This window comes from Perissodus microlepis, chromosome 16 (assembly GCF_051167445.1).
Source record: "Perissodus microlepis isolate ML-2025 ecotype Zambia chromosome 16, ASM5116744v1, whole genome shotgun sequence".
In the NCBI taxonomy this organism is placed as follows: Eukaryota; Metazoa; Chordata; class Actinopteri; order Cichliformes; family Cichlidae; genus Perissodus; species Perissodus microlepis.
This window is the reverse complement of record NC_140476.1, coordinates 6,726,980-6,745,766: the sequence shown is the minus strand read 5'-3', so window position 1 is coordinate 6,745,766 and position 18,787 is coordinate 6,726,980. Positions and strand designations below refer to the sequence as shown.

Here is an 18,787-nt window from a genome sequence, read left to right as displayed (position 1 = left end):
TAAAAAAAAGACTTTTCTGTAATTTACTTGTTTATCTATTGCTTAATTATTTTAATGCAGTATGAATGGCTGTTGGGTGGTCTTCATCAGTAGGAAAGGCTGTAAAACCTATGAAGAGATTTTGACAATTTGATTGTTGTTTGACACCACTGCCTTAAACTTATCGAACACATACCCTTAAAGATGACCTATTGTGCTTTTCAAACCAACTACTAAAATAATTTGTCAAGTGACAGCCAATCAGTTTGCTTAAAAGGGGAGGAGCTAAAATGGTTGGCTTTGAAGTATGAAGTCGGGAACTTCTATAGTGAGTAAAGGATTATTTTGAACTGTAAATCATGCAAAGCTACTGCAGTAGAGTCAAAAACTGAAAATACAGAGCTGGAAAAAGCACAGTAGGGACACTTTAAGTGAAACTTTTCTGCTTAAACAGAAACCATGTCATATTATTTTTATGTGTATGCTATATAATTTTTAAATACTAAGTACTGCACTGTTATCTTGTGACATTAAGCAGCTATTGATTGTTCTCAATACAGCTGAGGCTTGTTGTAAGCAATCAATTCTCAGCCTCTGTGATCCTGTCTTTCTAAAGAAGACTTCCAACCTAAGACCAGACTAATCAATAACATTTCTGTCCTACTTCTCCACAGTTCAATTATTTGTTCTTGTTTGTTGCTGCATGAGTACAAGTTGGCTGATTTAAACATAGCTACTTAAAGTTATTATTTAATATGAGGAAGCTGCAGTGGATGACTGTAATAAATGTTAGAGATGTTTTCCAGCTGAGGCTGTAACTTTAAAGAATAACAATCTACTGAGGTGTTTCCAGAGCTTCTAGTTAAAATGTAACTTAATGTTTTTCAGCATTATTGATAATGGTTTTACCATTCCCCTTTCCACATTTGTCTATTTTCAAACATAGCATGACTTTTAATGTGATCATTTTATGTTCTCAATTAATCGGGGCACAACAGCTTAAAATCAGAATTAGAAAAAAATGAAGAAAAACAGGCTTGAAGAAACCCAGAGGAGCACTCAAAAGTCTCATGCGTGCACATCTTAATTAATAAAGGGGGCACAGCTGTTGCCTCAGCTCCACAGTGTGATTGCCTACAGGCTTCATGCTTCAGGCAACATATTAAAACATGAGTCTGCATGACAACAGCTTGAAGAAATATTTTCTTATTTCAATGATGTGCACGCTAGATGGGTGACTGGAGTGATTCATGTTGTTTTTGGTTTCCTATGATTTACAAAAATGGTTCTCTGATGCAAATGTGGCTGAACAGTGATGCAAAAGCTAAAAAATCCAGTGCAATTTCTGCATATATTAGTCTTAAATGAGTTATGCATTTTGTTTTTAATGCACTGAATGTTGTATGAACCTTGTATAACAACTGAGAGACGAGTAAATGCCTGAATATCTGTATAGTGAGTTTTAAAAAATTACTTGTGAGTTAAGTTGTGTAGCTAAGTTACAGCCTCCTGGAAAAATGCCATCATTCTGGCTATTACTGTATAACATAAAATGTTATAAATCTTTACTTCATTCTATTACATAATTTACTGATGGATTAAAAACAACACTGACCTTACATGCAAGTAAGTATCATGGATTAGGTTAGCTGATGAAGTTATTTGCCAAGTCATCCACTTAGAGTTTCCACTCAGATTCTGTGAGCAGTAACGTTAGCAAGCAAGATGTGGTTAGCCATCTAGCCATAGCATCTAACATAAGTAACTGGTATTGCTGAGTTTATAATGTTAGGTGATAAAATAGTATGAAATTGATAGTCAGTAGTTTGGATGACTTAGCTGACCACTTTAAGACAACAGTTGTGTGACATAGCTAGCAATTCATCTGTGTTAGCAGAAATACTAGTGTTAACTAATATTAACTGCCTTTCTCATTAAGAGGAAAGACAACTTAGCATTACATTTAATGGTAAACATCCTCCATGATCTAATATCATGTTCATGATACTGTACTTTTCCCAGATGGTCAAATCCTTATTTGGCCAGGTAGCTAATTTTATCTTATCTCAAACGTGGGTATTTCCTTGTCTCAAGGGGCCACATGAGAAACTGGTACTGTTGTTCACTGTTGTGAATAAGCTTATAAAGAGATAGCATTATTACTGAGTTTAACTGAGTTCAGCTTATTGGTGTGGCCCTTCACAACAGTCCCAGTTTCTCATGTGACCACTTGGGTAAAGTAATTGCCCACCCTTTGCTTATCGGCTAATCCAAACAGATTCCTTGATAGCTTGATTTAGTAGCTATCTAGCTAAACTTAGCTTACTTTCTTACTACTGTTACTAGCAAATTTCTACTTGAAGCAACACCAGTATTTATTTTTTAATTTATATTCTGAGTTTGTCTTTGCTGTGCTGGAAGTTGGTGCTTTGATGATTTTACTGATTAGTGTACTACATTTATAAGCTAATATTAGCTAATGCTGCTTACCAAAGCATTACATCCTTTGAATATTTGTGGAAAAGGGCTCATTTTTCAAGTTACTTTATATTTACAACAAAAAGTGCTTAATACATTTAAGAATTAACCTTACACCCGTTTAAATAATGCATACAACAGAACCATTTTTGTTTAAGATTTCAAATATTTTGTTAATTAAATACCCCCAGCAGCGTGCATTTGTATTTCATGTCACATGCCATTGTGTGCATTTCATATTCACCATGTGACCAGTGCATGCTAACAGTCAGAGCCATCAAACAATATCTGTAAAATAAAAGCAGTGGTTCAAGTGGACTTGATTTGGCTGAGTCATTTTCTGCTGGAGAGCAAAGAAACCGTTACCCAGCCTCACACTTATATAATTAGATTGGACTGCTTTTCGACTTGGCTTTTAAGGCTTTTGAAAGTTAGACCGTGAAAGAGAGGAAGGAAAAGACTAACCATGTGTTGCAAATGACCAGAACACAAGGATCGAGCTGCTTAAAACAGGCAAACAGTCAAGATATGTGGTAGGAATAACAAGGAGGCACGAGAGAATCAGTTATGATACTGCAGAGAAGATCCATTATTATTGATTGATAAAGCTGCCCTCACTGTAACAGTTCCTGGAGACACAAAGTCAGCTAGAGTACCAGATAAATGATTAACAATAGGCCTGTTAGTATCTATATACATGTACCGTACATATTTATTTTAAAGGTTACTTTAATGCCACTTCAACCATGGTCACCCCTCTGTCTCATTCCTGATGTTCTCCCTTTTATTCCCTCCACCCTGAACCACTTCAGCTGTTCTCCTTGTGCCGCAGGCTCCGGCTGCAAGATGCGAACGTTGGACAGTGGAATCGGGACCATCCCCCTTCCTGAATCCTGTTCCTTCTTCTCCTCCATCCTGCACCTCCTCCCCAAATCCTCATCAACCCCAGAGCAATCCCTCAGTCCTCCCAGTGTCCTTGGCTCCTCCAGCAAGGACGCATCTCCTTCCCCGTTACCCCGGTGGAGAATTCCCTCCAGCTATAAGGACGGCAGCCATGCAGGGGTGCCAAACTCTCTGTCCGATTCCTCCATGACCCATATCCAGTCAGTGCCTTTCCCCACTGTGGCCTTCCTCCAGCCCATCCAAACCCCGTCTGAACCCATTATGACCTCTGCCAGTGTGTGTGAAGCCCAGAGCAGGCTACCCAGAGCACCACAAGGTACGGTAAAATGACCAAAGGTACAGCTTTGAACTTTGGACTGCAGGAATAAAGCTTATAGTAATGATGGAAACTTTTATGCTCTCTTACTTAATCTTTCTTACTTGTAGCGTTGCTGGTATAATGTTCCGAGTTTGATCTATGTAACAAACACTTATCTTATACTTGATGTAACATCCACCAGATCACCAGCAATCCATTTAGAGTGGGTTTTGGCTAACATTTGACTTTTTCAGTGGAAATTCCACCTGTTTGGAAGTGCCCAAATCCAAATGGAAAATCTTTTATCTGGAAAACTGCAAATTCCAAAATTTATGAGACTTGTAAAATATTGTCTAGTAATTTCCCTGTTTAGCATGTGGCTAAAATAAAACCCAACCATCACCCTAGACAGGTCACTGGTGACACAGTGAATGTAAAGAGGTTAACTCCTCTAAGGTATACGTCATCATTAGTTATGACGCAAACCCCTTTAGATGTGTCTATGCTGGAAGTGATTCACTCATGTCTCATCGCTTGGAAACTGTCAGTTGGTCACGATCAGATATTCAAGGCCACAGTTGCCTAGGTAACAATCTATCGTATTTACTACCAGGTCATATGTAAGCAGTATCCTGAGATATCATTGGTAGCTGTTCAGTTTCTCAACTAGAAGATGTGAAAACTTTACCGTAGGTCCCGCCCACTTCGTGTCACCAGAATTTTTAACGTCACCAAACATCATCAACTTTCTTTGGTCTGATCACCATGTTGATCTCTTTCACTCTGTGGATGCAGCGTAATCATAAGTCTGTGTTTTATAACAGAGTGAAAAGGAATTTCTTTGAAAGACATGAAAAGAGTTTGATGGATGTTACAGTTATTTTTTTTTTTTACTCCTGACATTTTTTTTAAATGATAAAAATGACATATTAGGATAGAATACGTTTAGGGTTAGGGTTTGAGTCTTCACCAATGACGACTCAGACCTCAGAGGGTTAACCCTGTGTCTTGGCAACAAATACAATGGCTTTCTTTTTTTTATTTAAAAGTTTCTGATATGTCTCAGTTGTGGTTTGTTTGTTTTTTTGTGTCCTGATGGTCAAGACTTTTTGGACACAAATCTACTGTCTTGATATCTTATGGTTAGTGGTTGAGACTTCTTATCTGTGAGGACATGGACCTAAAAGGGATGCATTTCCATCATGTTAGCACACAAGCGGATTGGGATATAGGAAGTTTAGAGGACAGGTGAGGACCTTGGACTATTTGTGGGTATCCTCAACCTGTTCCTCAGCAGTATTTTTGTTGTCATTTGGCAAATTATCATCCTTAAATCAACTCCTGTCACCAGGGAGTGCCCCTTGTTTTTTTTAAGGTTCCTGCACCAGATCAAAGATTTCTAAGACATCAGTAAATAAAACCAAATGCTATGAAATTAAGGCAGAATAACACCAAAATAATTTGGTAAAAATTAGGTACTTATTCAATTGTCCAAAATTCAAAAAGATTCATTTTAATGGGTGGTACAATATAATCCAGGTGAATCCCAGGACCTAAGACTTTCCAGTAGAACACTTCTTCGTATCAGTGTTATTCACTTCACCTGTCAGTGGCTTTAATGTTGTGGCAAATTGGTCTAAGTAGGCACTGTGATTTAAAAAGATGATCTTGCTTTTTAAAGCCTCTTAAAGAACAGGCTTTATTCTTGACATTTACTGCTCATTTCCTTTACAAAAGGTATATCCAGAGTAAATCTTGCTGAAGGGAATTCATTATTCATGTATCTATTGAGCACTTAGCACATAAGGAAATTTCCTGAAGATCCACTCACATTTATCCACACGTTCTCTGCGTTATTCAAGGTTACCGGGGAAATTGAAGATTCAAAGTTCAATATTTACCTTTATATAAAAGATTGCTGGAAGCGATCATGGTGTCGTTACAACAAGCGGAGCCTTTATCACGGTACTGAGAGCATATTGCACACATGGCCTGCTCAGTATGCTAATGACACGGCATGTAGCAAAGGAAAAACACTCATGTTGTGAAATCAAGTACTTGATTTCACACCGAGGCAGAAAGAAGCAGGTTTACATTTTGAGGCGGTAACTTTTAATCAAATGAGCGCTTAAATGAGAACTTTTGATGGCTGACTTTATAAATTAACAAGTTACTTATATAAGCTAATATTAATTACAGCTCATTCATCATTTTGAAGTGCTATCTTTGGCAGAGTTATTAAGATTTTCAGCTGAAATTAAAAGCACTTTTTTTCCTTTTCTTTCCATGGTGAACTCTATCATTCCCTTACTGGTTTAGCCAGTTTTTCAACCAGTCAGCACTTTACCTACGCATAACACCACACGCTGTTGGTATTTTGGAAAGTCTGCATTTTTGCATAGCCAAAGACCTACATAAGCAGACACCAAAGGGGTACCATAAATACCACATCACGCTATAGTTCACAACTCATTTGTTCCTTTTTTATTTTCCTTGTTTTCCCCCAATGCCCTTTTACTTTTGCTTTTACTTGCTGATTACGTTTAGATGCTCAACAACCCTTTTTTATAGTTTATAAATCAAATATGATTTGAGTTAAATACATTTATTCCTAACAGTAACCCCTTTACGGTGAGAAATTGGTTGTGGCGGAGTAACCAATCAGGGAGAGAGGCTGATGCAAAGTTAACACAGGAAACAAAAGAAACAAAATTTTAAATTAAAAACAGGAAGTAATCAAAGGAGATTGATAGGGACATGAATAATAACAAGTACCCAAGGAAACTTACTGATAATGGAGGCTAGAAGACCTACACTAAACATCAAGATAAAGTCAGGGGAACACAGGAGGACAAAGACAGAAAGATGGGACAGAGGGATGAACAGAAGGGAAAACACTGAGGGAATCTTAATAGAAACAAAGACAAAAGACCAGGAACCAAAACACAGGATGCAAAACTGAAACTAATCATTAGAACAACCAAAAGGTAAAACACTGGAAATAAAGCTTGTGATCTACTAGATTGTTGAAATCAATGCAGGAAACCAGAAATCTGCCAAACACAGAAGTCAAACCTTTAAAACAGTTGTAGTAAGAATAAAAATATTCACCTGGAATTCCAAATCACAAAATAACAAAAATCCCAGGACTGTGACAGGTCCTCTTTCATAGGGTCCATATTTAAAAGTTGGAGGACTTAAAGTTAGTCCCAGATTTGTCACCAGGACAAACCTCCCTATCAGGGAGCAATGGGCTTTGGACTTTGTCTCTTTATTATTTAGACACTGATTAGGACCAAGTCAGTATTTGATGCCCTGAGACTGAGGATATGTTAAACCTGCATCCTTGATAAGCAAACAGTTGAGAACCTCCTTTTCCTCATATTTCTTAAGAAAAACTGTTTAATTTTAATACAAAGAGCTTATGAATAGGATGAAAATGAAGGACCATCTTTTAAGATAGACGAATTTCAGATATGCTGACTATGAGAGAAAAATTAAAAGCAGGTGAAGGATGAGGGAGAAACAATAAGTTTTATAAAGGATTCATAGTTGAATTAGTTTGTATAGATAAAAAATGCCTCAGATCGCTTAACATATGGACCATTTAGCTTGGTTAGACATTGTCCAGAGGAGCAAATAAGTGAACAGCTAATGTCTCTGACTGTTTTTAGGTGAAATGCATATTTAAATGTTTGTCTACACAGGACATCCCACAGTCAGAACAGTTTTATTTAAGCATCCTAAACTGTCACTCCCTATCTGAAAAACATGTCTTCATTTGCATTATTTTTCACATGTGAGGTGGCTGTTTGAGCCAAACATTTACCGTCTTTCTGGATGTCAGCTGCAGCTCCTTTAGCATTTCTTAGATCTGCTGCCACTTTGAATTCAGGATGATAATCGTGCTCTCTTTGAAGACGTCAGCCTGTCAGCGTCAAGCAGTTCTTCTAACTCCACATTTGAGTCTTGTTCTTGACATGAGTGAGAACATTGAGAAAACAATGTCTAAAATTAGTTTTATTTCATCCTTTCAGGTGGATTGGAACCAAAGAAGTTGACCTATATTAAATCGAAAACACGAGCCACTCCGAGCCAACAGAAAGAACAGACGAGACTTCAGCTGGCCAACTGTAAGACACCACATTTATTTAAGAGATAGTGTATAGTGAGGTCCATATATTTTGAACACTGGCAACTTTTATTTTAGTTATCCACAATAACAATCCAGTTATAGCTATGTGGTGTGATATGCCCTTAAAGTGCAGACTTGGATTTGAACAAATATGATTCTGGACTAAGTGTAATTGGGCCTTTTTGATTCTTGAGACTGATCAGTGGTTTGCATTTGCTCTTTTCAAGTCTTTTCTTTATGACTTGGGTAATTATACACCTATCTCCTGAAGAGTGTGATCCAAACGACTGAAATATTTAACCGCAATATATAAATAATTTATAATATGACCTTTCTAATGTTGAGGCTGGTAAACCTAACTCCTGGAGAATTTTCTTCACTCAGCTAAATGTTGCGAAAAGAGTTTTTCTTTAGAAAAAGAGAGAAATCTTTGTTTTATGATTCACGGAAACAGTTTCCCAAGACACTTGGAATAATCTCTGGACCTTTTACTGGTTTAGTTTATGAAGAAATATGAAAGAAATCTCTAATGATGGTCCATTAAACAACATTTAAGTTAACTGAACAGGCATATTTGGACAACTTACATGAAAATATGTGACTGTGTCAAGCTTTGCTGCGTGGTGGGCAGGATGTAGGACCCAAATGCAGGACTTATACACGGGAAGTAAACTCAAAGAGGCAGCTTTATTTTGACTGTAAACTTTCTGTAAACTAGAAATTGGGACCAAAAACTCCAACTGTAAACTAGGAAACGGCTAAGAACACAGAGGGAAAAACACAGCATAGTGAGGGTGCAATGCAACAAAGGGCAAAGGAAAACACAGGGCTTAAATGCACAGGCAAGACGACGAGAGGACCAGAAATCGCGAGACAAAGAAAGTGACATTAGGCAAGGACTATCAAAATAAAACAGGAAGCATGACATCACATAGACGCAGACTTGACATGGAAACAGACAGCCTCTGGAACAGAGGGAATACAAAAGCACTAGACTTGGGACACAGGGAAAACATGGGAACAGAGACTAACCACGGGCTGAGATAAACACTAAGGGAGAGAGGACTACGATCCCTGAAAACTAAAGAAACCCAAAAACATGAACCTGAGTAATGAAAGAATATAATTCTGTAGCCTCGGAAAATGCAAAATTATGAACCCTCCAACTGCCGGGGTCACAAGGACTTTTAAGTACTAAAAACAGTGTCAGAGTTTGTTCTAAGTACTGAAAATTACATACTATTAAGTTGATTTTAACCCACTGAAAAGGTTTACTGGCAAGTTTCATTAAAGTTTCATACTTTTTCAGTTTTTATCCACCAAAATAAATGTGAACTCTTCTTTCGGGAGACTCGTCAGACACGTTCAAATGCTGCCTTTAAAACCTGTCACTGGAGCTGGCAGTTATAAAGACAGACCAAGGTTCAGTAATTTCACTTCTTCACACTGCACAAAAAAAAAAACCCGAATAACTTTTGCTTTCAAACTACACTTTTCTTTCAAGCCCATTTTCATCCCCACTGAGCAGAAAGCACGCTTAATGGTAGCAACTGAACACATGACTAACACAAGTTTGCCAAACATCATTTGCATCTTCCTACACTACATTAACGCTGGCATTTACAACGGTTGTGTGTGTAGTAGTAGGTCGTGAGACGTGCCTGTGGGTTAAAAAATAGCCACAGGTTATGAGCTATCACAGCAAGATGCACATAAAGATTCATGAATACCTTTTTATTTATAGAAACACACTCATCGAAGTGTTTCACACTCCTCAGCAGCCCATTTTCAATATCTTTATGCAGCGATTACAGAGAAAAGGATGACAAATGACAGGAAAAACCAAAACAGAAGTCCAGAACAGTTTCTCAGTCCTCTTTAGTAATTATTCTGCAAGTATCTGGAAGTCTGCTGGAGGGATTAAGACCATTCTTTTAATAGATGTTTCCTCATTTGTTGCCAGCAAAATCCCTCATTAGTGTTTGGCTGTGTTAGGATCTAGTGACTATGAAGGCCATAAATGCTATTCACATCTTTTTCATCCTCATCAAATCATTCAACAAGCCCGTGTGCCATTTAGATGGGGGATCTGATGACCAGGTGCACCACTTTATGTAAGGCCCCATAGTGTGTTTGGCCCTTGTCCCCTTCGTCACACAGACTGAGACAATGACCCACATTGTGGTGTTGGTTCAAAAATTCATAAGTTAACACTGCAGGAGTGTCACTTTTATCCAGTGACTGTGAGGAAAGCAGTGAAGGCTTTCATGATATGTCAATAATTCCAAAGAAAGCAGGTGTAGGTAAAATAACGTGTTTGGAAAGCCAACAAAAAAGTTGAAATTTAGCTATGTTATGGCAGAAAAGGCACGTCCTCCAGCTGTTATCATGATAGCAGACAAAAAATAGCTTTGCTATCATGTCACAGGTATTACTGGGCAGTGAAACAGTCCAGTTCAGTACATTTATTTGGCACATGTGGCTGCCTTAACAAGTGGACCTGAACTATGATGGCATCACATTGTAAGGGTCAGGGATTCAGGTTTTTCCTATTGATTTTTCACCCACCTTTATATTCCTTGAATCAGACTAGTTGTCAGTTTTGTTTCAGACTATGTGTGGAACACGTCAGGAACACTCATCAACATGCAGTGACGGATGTTACTGTTTTATCTTTGCCCAATGGGATCAGATCACAGTTGTCCTATTTCCATTTAAACCACATTTTATCCCAGATGCATCTTATGTTACCATAATTTAAGGTGTTTAGGAATCAGTGACAAGACCTGCTGATGTTTTTTTGTGTGAAATTAATTCTCTGTATGCAGCTGCAGTTGAGGAACATAAAGTGGAACTGTAAGGCAATGTTCACTCCTCAGCCACTTTATAACCAGCAAGCAAATTCAATGCAAAAGATCTACCATGTACTTTTATGCCCTTTACCGTCTACAAAATAAACCAAACCCCACTCTTTATAGAAAAAAGCACACTGAGCTACATAAGCAAACACAAATTATAGCCTGTCCACAAATATATGAAATTGTGGCTCAGAATTAAAATAGCAAGTACAAAGCTTCAGTTTAGTTGGAGATGAAGTTGCTGTGCTGGTGGACATGGCTCAGCCCAGCTCTCAAAAAACTGCTTATAAAAAGTCACAACCTCAACTTGTATAAAACCGTGAATATCCATAAAAGTTGCTTTATGTACCTGAGAGTGTGAGATCACTTAAAATCACAGGAAAGAGACTGATAAAGAGGTAGTGTCTGCGAAAAAAGCTGAAATTACAGTGGATCTCTGTGGGGCAGTTTAATGGCAGTCCTCTTACTCCAACGAGTCTGCTGGCTTTGAGGAAAAATTTTCATACTTTTTAGAGATAAAAGGATCCTTGTTAAGTAAAAAGTGTGAGCTCAGCAGGAGGCTAGAAATACAAATTTTCAAAGGACTGTTTCTGCTTTTCACAGTCCACACTGTGGGCTCCAGAAATACTATGCAAAAAAAAAATAGTGTTTAAAATTGTTTAACTTTTTTATCCTTTCATTAGTAATAAATAGATCAATAAATAATAAAAAAGAAATTAAAGCGCATGACAGTAAACCGTTAAGTCATTTTCCCTGCTGTAAATTCGTACTTTTGTTTACTTTTTTTTGCGTATCTTTCTTTTTTCTTTCTTTTTTTTTGCAGGTATTGCTTATATATTTGTAAACTTATTTATTTCTCTACCCCCTTTTTACAGTTTTACATTTTAATGCATTTCTGTATCAATGTGCAAAAGAAGAGGCTCTTATTGAGTCAATTTATTGGTTGATCAATAAAGTTTTATTAATACTTTTTTATTTTTCCATTCAAATGTAAATTCAAATGCCAAATGTGTAACAATAAATGCAGATATTTATTGATGCTATTATTTTGGTAACAGTTTATCATTTTTTACAATTATTTATTTATTAATTTTTGACTTTGGCAGACCCTGCTCTCTGTAATTTTTCCCCAAAGAAAGCCCGTGAGCTGATTAATCATCTTTAAAGGCATTTCTTAAATATTCCATTATATTATTATTATTAATCACAGTTTGGGCTTCTCCTTTAAACTAGTCTCATTTTGGATATTGTTTGTGTAGTTCAGAGATCCACTATCTCACTCTGCTCCACACCTTCTCTTTTTAGAGTTTCTGAAGCTGGATGAGTCAACTTGAAGAGAGAAATCAAGCGACTGGGTGGACTTATCGCCGAGCCACACATGGAGGACCTCCAAATCCCACAGTTTGGATTCTGTGTCCGGATGAAATGCTCAGAAGTGGGACAAAAAGACAGCTTGGCATTGTTAGGCTTCCACCTCTGCTCAGTGTAGCGTTAAGATACCGAGAAGCCTTTCAGGTGTAGCAATGAACTGTCTGGCAGCCATTTTGGAGGTCTGCATCTTGTTTGGCATCAGCTGTGAGCAGCTGATTGTATTTATCTGCAACAGACTTTTCTTCACCGAAAAAGTTTTTTTTCTTGAAAAAAAGTTTAAAATGTACATTTAGCATGTTTAGCATAAAAGCTACTGTAGCATTAAAAGAGCTACCTATAATCTCAAAATATTCTAATTGTGGGTGTGATCATGGGCTATAAAAACACAATGGACATAGCTACGATTAGTCACCCACTGGTTACCAAAATCCTGTATTTGAAACTTCAAGTGCAGCAAATTCATTGTCACCATCTTAACATTCTCAAATCTTAAAAACCTATCATACATTTGAAAAATAAAAATAATTTAAAAATAGACGGAACCCATAAACTCATCAGAAAAGCACCTACTAAAGTCATAAATCAACGGAGAGGAGTTAACATGAGTCAGAACTAAATTAAAGGAGTTCTTCCCACTGTCTTTCATACACGCAAGTCTGAGGAGTCGCCCCCTGCTGGCCACGAGAAAGAATGCAGGTTTAACGTACTTCCACATTGGTTTCATGTTTCCAAGCTGAAAGTTACATTGATAAAGTAGAGCTCATGTTAGTAACAAGCAGCTGTTTTTCACATATTAAAGCTTACTTGTTAAGCTTATTTAAAGTGGTCATGAAACGCTGCACATATAAAGGCAAATTTACACATGGAGCCCTGCTCTCAAAAACTGACATAGATGTAAAACTGTCTGTGAAGCTTGATTTAAGAATTAAGTGCTTAGAGTTAAAGTTTTAAAAACATGTTTATGCCATCTTCTGTTAGTACGGTACATTATGTCACCAGGTTGGCTAGTTGCTGCTAACAGCGACCCTGATAAGGACAAGGGGAAGACAATTGTATTGTATTGTATTGTATTGTATTGTATCTTTATTTCAGACATATACAGAAAAAAAACAATATATACACAAGTACACATACTTGCATTTACAAATACGAATATATATGTAAATACACACACGTATGTGCTCAGATAAAACAAAAAAATAAAATAAATAAAATAAAACAGAGTCTAAATGAAATGACAATTATTAGGTCTGAAATGGAGTAGGAAGAAGTATAACATACTTATTAATCCCTACCCCATGCTCAACATTCTATTGAATCCCACTATTCACCTAATTCCCATCATCACTTACCCCACACAATAAACAAGGAGAACATGTATAAACATAGCTACAGTGATAGATATAATTTAGATACAATTTAGCATAGTTATATATACAATGGGTGATCAACTTTATCAGTTTCATATTCAATAGATGGATATACTGTCTGCTTTCACTCTCTATTTCTTAAGCAGTAAGTGGTTCTTTTTTGTTTGACCGTCTGCATTAACACAGGAAAATCCACCTGTTAGCTGTAATTTTTGGGTTCTTAAAGCACTTGTTTGAGACCAGCAGACCAGACTGCTTGGTACACTCAGTCAGACATGGAAAAATCTGAGTTTCTGACTCCAGCTTGTTGGTCCAGTGAACCACCTGACTCAAACAGGCACTCCTCCACACTGTCCTCATTTATAAAGTGCTTTACAAACCTGAACATTACAGCTAACGGGTAGGTTTTTCTGTGTCAGTGCAGCTAGCCAATCAGCTACGTAAGAAATAGAAAGTGAAAGTGGACAGAATATACTTGGTTTTAACATAAAGCTCATTGTTGCACCCATGGGTAGCACAAAAGTGACCCCCTTAGATTGATTTTTATTGTTCGTGTCCTTATTTTTTCCACATTTATTGGTTCTGTACTGGTTAGCTAACATAAACTAATGTAAGTCTGTTGACCACAACCAACCAACCAAGTGACATAATGTTCCCAGTGGCACTAAACACGTTTTTAAAACTTTTACTTTAAGCTTTTATTTCTTAAATTCAGCTTCACAGGCAGTTTTACATCTATATCAGTTTTTGAGAGCAGGGCTGTATAAGTAAGTGGTATAAATTAGCCTTTATACATGTAGTGTTTCATGTCCACTTTAAAATGGACCTGACAAAACCATTTCCGTTATTTTAGTCTACATACAGCATTCATTCACAACAGGGATCTACCAATTTTGATAATTTTTGAAGTCTAACTACATGTAGCATCAATGCAGCCCACAGAGACTGTGATTAGCATTTTCCATACTGTTGTTTCCTCCTATGCATTTCCAGTTTCTGTTTCTTCTGTTCCCATTTTTAAAATTGACCGGATGAGAAATTTGGAGAGAAACGCCGCTCATGTAGACTATGCCATAGGCTCTACATGGATTCAAAGCAGATGTGCAACAAATCTGTCTGTACTGTTAAATTCAGTTTTTCTCCACAATATTTCTGGATTTGGACGCTGTAGCTCAAGGGAGCCATGCTAACCGTCACTGTTGAGCTTCAGCAAAACTTAGAGGATTGAATACCGGGTGAGTCATGTACGCTGTGACAAACAAACATAAGCGTTTCACCTGCAGACCTCCATAATGGCACTGGCTGTCTCTCCTTAAAGGTCATGTAGCCACATTTATTTACATTTCCCAGCCATGTGTGAACATTTTATTAAAGGTTTAAGATTTAAGTCTGCTCCAGACAAAATGACGATCTAAGCTAGGATACATATGTAATATATTTTCCCATGGGCCCACCAAAACTCGAGATTACAGTGTTATCCTATGTACAGCACTACCTACTGATTGCCATTTACCTGACTGAGTAATGTGATTCTCTAAAGTGTGCGCTAACTACTTTTTATTGTCACTGTGTTAATATCCACTTGCATGCACTCACCCTCTATAATTTACTCTGATCCCAGTGATGCTTCATATGGCCTGTTTTATTACAAGAAGTTTTTAAAAAAGCTTAAATATTATTTCACATACTCCGACACTGTTTTGTAGGTAAATGTTGCACGTTTCATTTTGAATTTAAACTCCTCACATGTGAGCTGCCTTTTGTGCGTTTCCACAGCTATGACATCAGGACAAAGCAGTGAGTTTTGCATGTAATCTTAGAGTGGTAACGCACCCAGTTGTCAGCATGCTAGCTCAGGGAAATTTATTGTCTCTGGTTGAAGCTGTGAATTAAACTTTAATACGTACAGCTTTCATTAAAGCATGTGAAGAGATCCCACAGGGAGGATTCGCATGTACACGTTTCTGTCACAGCAACAAAAGACCAGTTACATCTTTTTTGCTGGACTGAACTCTTCCATTGCTCTGTTCATATTTAAGGTAAACTAAAGAACTTGTAAATATTTTGAGAACTTCAGCTCTTTGGACATCCTGTTTTATGGGGCACTTGTAAAGTAGTCCAGAACAGGGGAAGCTCTATGAAGCTAATGCTGAAGGACATTTACATTTTTAGGCTACAGCTCCAGCAGAACATCTTTATTTCTGGACTAATTCAAGAGACCCTCTCTAGTTTTTGCAAGAAATATAGTAGAACAGCTTCTTAGCGTAAGCAAATCAAAGCTAAGAGTTCCACCACTGAGTTTGGGAATGGAGAACGTTGCCACAGTTAAGGTGTGCTTCAGCCGGAATCACGTACACGTGAATCCTCTCTTTCCTGGACTTAATATTTTCCGCTTCACAGTTTGCACGTTTTATCTCTTTAAGAAGTACACTGTGTCCTGTTCTTCTCTCTTTTGTGTTACAAATATGACTAGCTCACTGTTTTGTGTTATTTTTTAATTAGGTGACTCAGATATCTGGCAGCAATTCAAGGGTTGCACTTTACTAAAAATTTTCAAGGCAAGCAAAAGTACAGAGACCCCCCCCCCCTTTTTTTTTTACTAACTCGAGAGCATCCCTTGTGGAAATCAAGTGTGACAGTTTTTAATTACACGGCAAGTTTTTTTGTCGAACTTTTCGCAACTTATCAGTGTAACCAAAGCTAACAGTTCTACCACTTTGTTTCAGAAGGTAGAAGAACTCTAAAGTCACATACACGTGAATCCTCTCTTTCCTGTCTTGATCTTTCCCGATTGCCACTTCTTTTCTGCACATTTATCTGTAAGATATCTGAGTCTCTGTCTTTAAGAAGTACACTGTGTCCCTTAATCTGCTGTTTTTGGTGTTCCAAATGCATCCCGGCACATTTGACGATTTTAACCCACCCGTCCCCCTGCACTTTTATCGTTACTTATCATGTGTAGATATTTGCCGAGATGCATCTTTTCACACCATCAGTAATAAACTGATTGCATATACAGAACATGAATGCACCTGAATCTACATATCAGACTCATCAAGGTGATGATAGCCATATTCTTTTCACATGATGTATAGCTACAAAGCACCGCACATTATCATCAGTATTAACTGTATTTACCTCTTCTTTGTTGATGGTAATATTTGTAAAAATGCAGCAGTAGCAAAACATTTATATGTGTAATACATATGTAGCGTACGCAGGTGAGACGAGGATCAGGGAACAGATTGGCTGCACTGATACGGGTAGATGAAGCATGGCGTCTGTGTTTTTAAAACAGCTCGCATCACGAAGAGCGTCACTCTCACAAGGGTTGTATTTTTCTAGCATTTACTCCGATGTCCTGTATTTGTACCTTGCACTGATGAGTGTGTTTTGCCATTTATTAGCACTTGTTGTCACTCACTATCACAGTAACTCTCCTCCTAAATGTCTTTATATTTCCAGAATCCAAATAATAACAGTGATGTTCTTGTGTCATCTTATCAGTACAAACTGAGAGTTGTTTATTACTGATATTCTTTGTTTATTGTCAGAGAAAAAATAAACGATTTCAGTACTGGGACGACATTAAGGAAGTTGTTTGTGTGTTGTCATTGAATTGCTTTGGCTGGTAGAGAGGAGTCTAGATAGATGGGCTACAAAATGAAGCCCAACCAGCTGATGGTGTTATACACAAGTTCAACATATCTAGGATGTCTTTGCATCAACTGGCTTCCTAACATCAGCAATTGGAAGTCTGCATTTGGAAGTAATGGAGCAAATCATTTCAGCGTCCAAATTTGAGTCATACTGACACTATAATTGTTAATTAAAAATGTCAATTGGTTAATTTTAAGCATTAACAACTATTTGTTTAGGTCTTGACATTTAAGGGTTATTGGGTTAGGTTTGGAATAATTCTGGTTTGGGTTAAAATACAACAGTTTTCAAGCTCTTTTCTTGATGAGCATGTTGGTTCCTGCCCACTTTCCCTGGAAAAAATACATGTTTGTTACATTAAATACATTTTCCACATTACTTACAAATTAGCCCTTTTACATGAAAAACTATTGTTTTTTTCATAACTATTTCACATTTTCTCATGAGACCCTGACAGACATGGGGAAGTCTGCTGCCAGCAGAGGAATGAACTATGAGCTATTACGCTTATCAGTATTAGGCTACAGCTGTACAATTAGGACATTGGGGAGGCTGACAGATTACAATGGTTAGTCCATTAAATTAAGATTTAGATTTGTGTAAGACTTTCTTTTAGCTTTAGGCCTGGTGATGTGTAACGGTATGAATTATGTTGATTAATATTTTTTTACTCTCAAACGTACTCAGAGCCCACAAGCTGGGGTTCAGTATTCAGGGTCATCATGTGATACGTGGTTAGGCAGACAATTTAAATGCATAAATACAAGGATAGAGAATTTGGATTTTTGGTAATTATTGGATGGGAAATTGCCATGTGAGATAAGATGTGGTGCTTTTTCAAACCAAGTTAGGGAAGTTAGCTTTTGCGGCTGATAGTTAATGAAACATAACTCGTATCATCAGTTACAATTTGTAAAAACTTGGCTTATAGATATGTAATGACATCTACTATTAACACATTCCGTATATGAAAATAGTGAGGCAGAGCAGTTTGTAAAAAATTAAAGTATCTTTAGCCATCACCCTGTGTTCAAAGGAAGGAAGGCCCATGCACCACGATATCTGGAGTGTAAATGGTCCATGACTGCTGATCACAGTTATAGTGAACTGTTAATAATATTTTTGTGTTATTTCAAGGTATTGTGATTGTTTTAGAAGGTAACAGTGCCATGGCCTGTAATTTATACAGTTGTGGTCAGAGGTTTATGTGCACTCATACAATCGTTGGCATGAATGTCATGATAGTTTTGGATATTTAATTATTTCTTTGAACTGTTCTCTTTCTAGAGAGGAAATAGAGTACAGCAAACATCTTTAATGACTTAAAAAAACAAGAGTCGGGTGTACAACCTTGAATTTATTTAGGGTTTTCTCTTAACCACACATGGTCAAAAGTATACATACAGGATACATACATATATCAGAAATATGAGCCTCTTTTCAAGCTCTTTCTCTTGATGGTCATACTGGCTCCTGCTCACTTTTATGGACAAACACGTTATTCATTTCCTATTTAAATACATTACTCACTTATTCCTGTCCCAATGCATGTATGGACAATTCATGTCCATATACATGAAAAATGATAGTTTTTTTCATGACTATTTCACATGGGTAAGTACTGCCAGCAGAGGAATTAACTCTCTAAGCTATCAGTATTAGACTGCAGCTGTATAATTAGGACATGGGAGAAGCTGACAGATTACAATGGTTATTCCATTAAACTAAGAGACAG

At 37.2% G+C, this 18,787-nt stretch overlaps 1 protein-coding gene across 5 annotated transcripts in view; it reads left to right on the top strand.

Moving 5' to 3' along the window:
* Positions 1 to 16,984, top strand: part of LOC146370307 (nck-associated protein 5-like) — a 103,665-nt gene extending 86,681 nt beyond the window's left edge. Inside the window, exons 12-14 of one of the 5 annotated variants that reach the window (XM_084908668.1) lie at positions 3,290 to 3,676; positions 7,696 to 7,791; positions 11,957 to 16,984. In XM_084908668.1, coding sequence (XP_084764794.1) covers positions 3,290 to 3,676; positions 7,696 to 7,791; positions 11,957 to 11,958 — 485 coding nt within the window. In that variant the 3' untranslated portion in view covers positions 11,959 to 16,984. Of the gene's footprint in view, positions 1 to 3,269; positions 3,677 to 7,695; positions 7,792 to 11,956 lie in introns of those variants that run through there. The other 4 variants (XM_084908669.1, XM_084908670.1, XM_084908671.1 and 1 more) reach the window with 4 other exon arrangements.
* Positions 16,985 to 18,787: the final 1,803 nt, after the last annotated feature.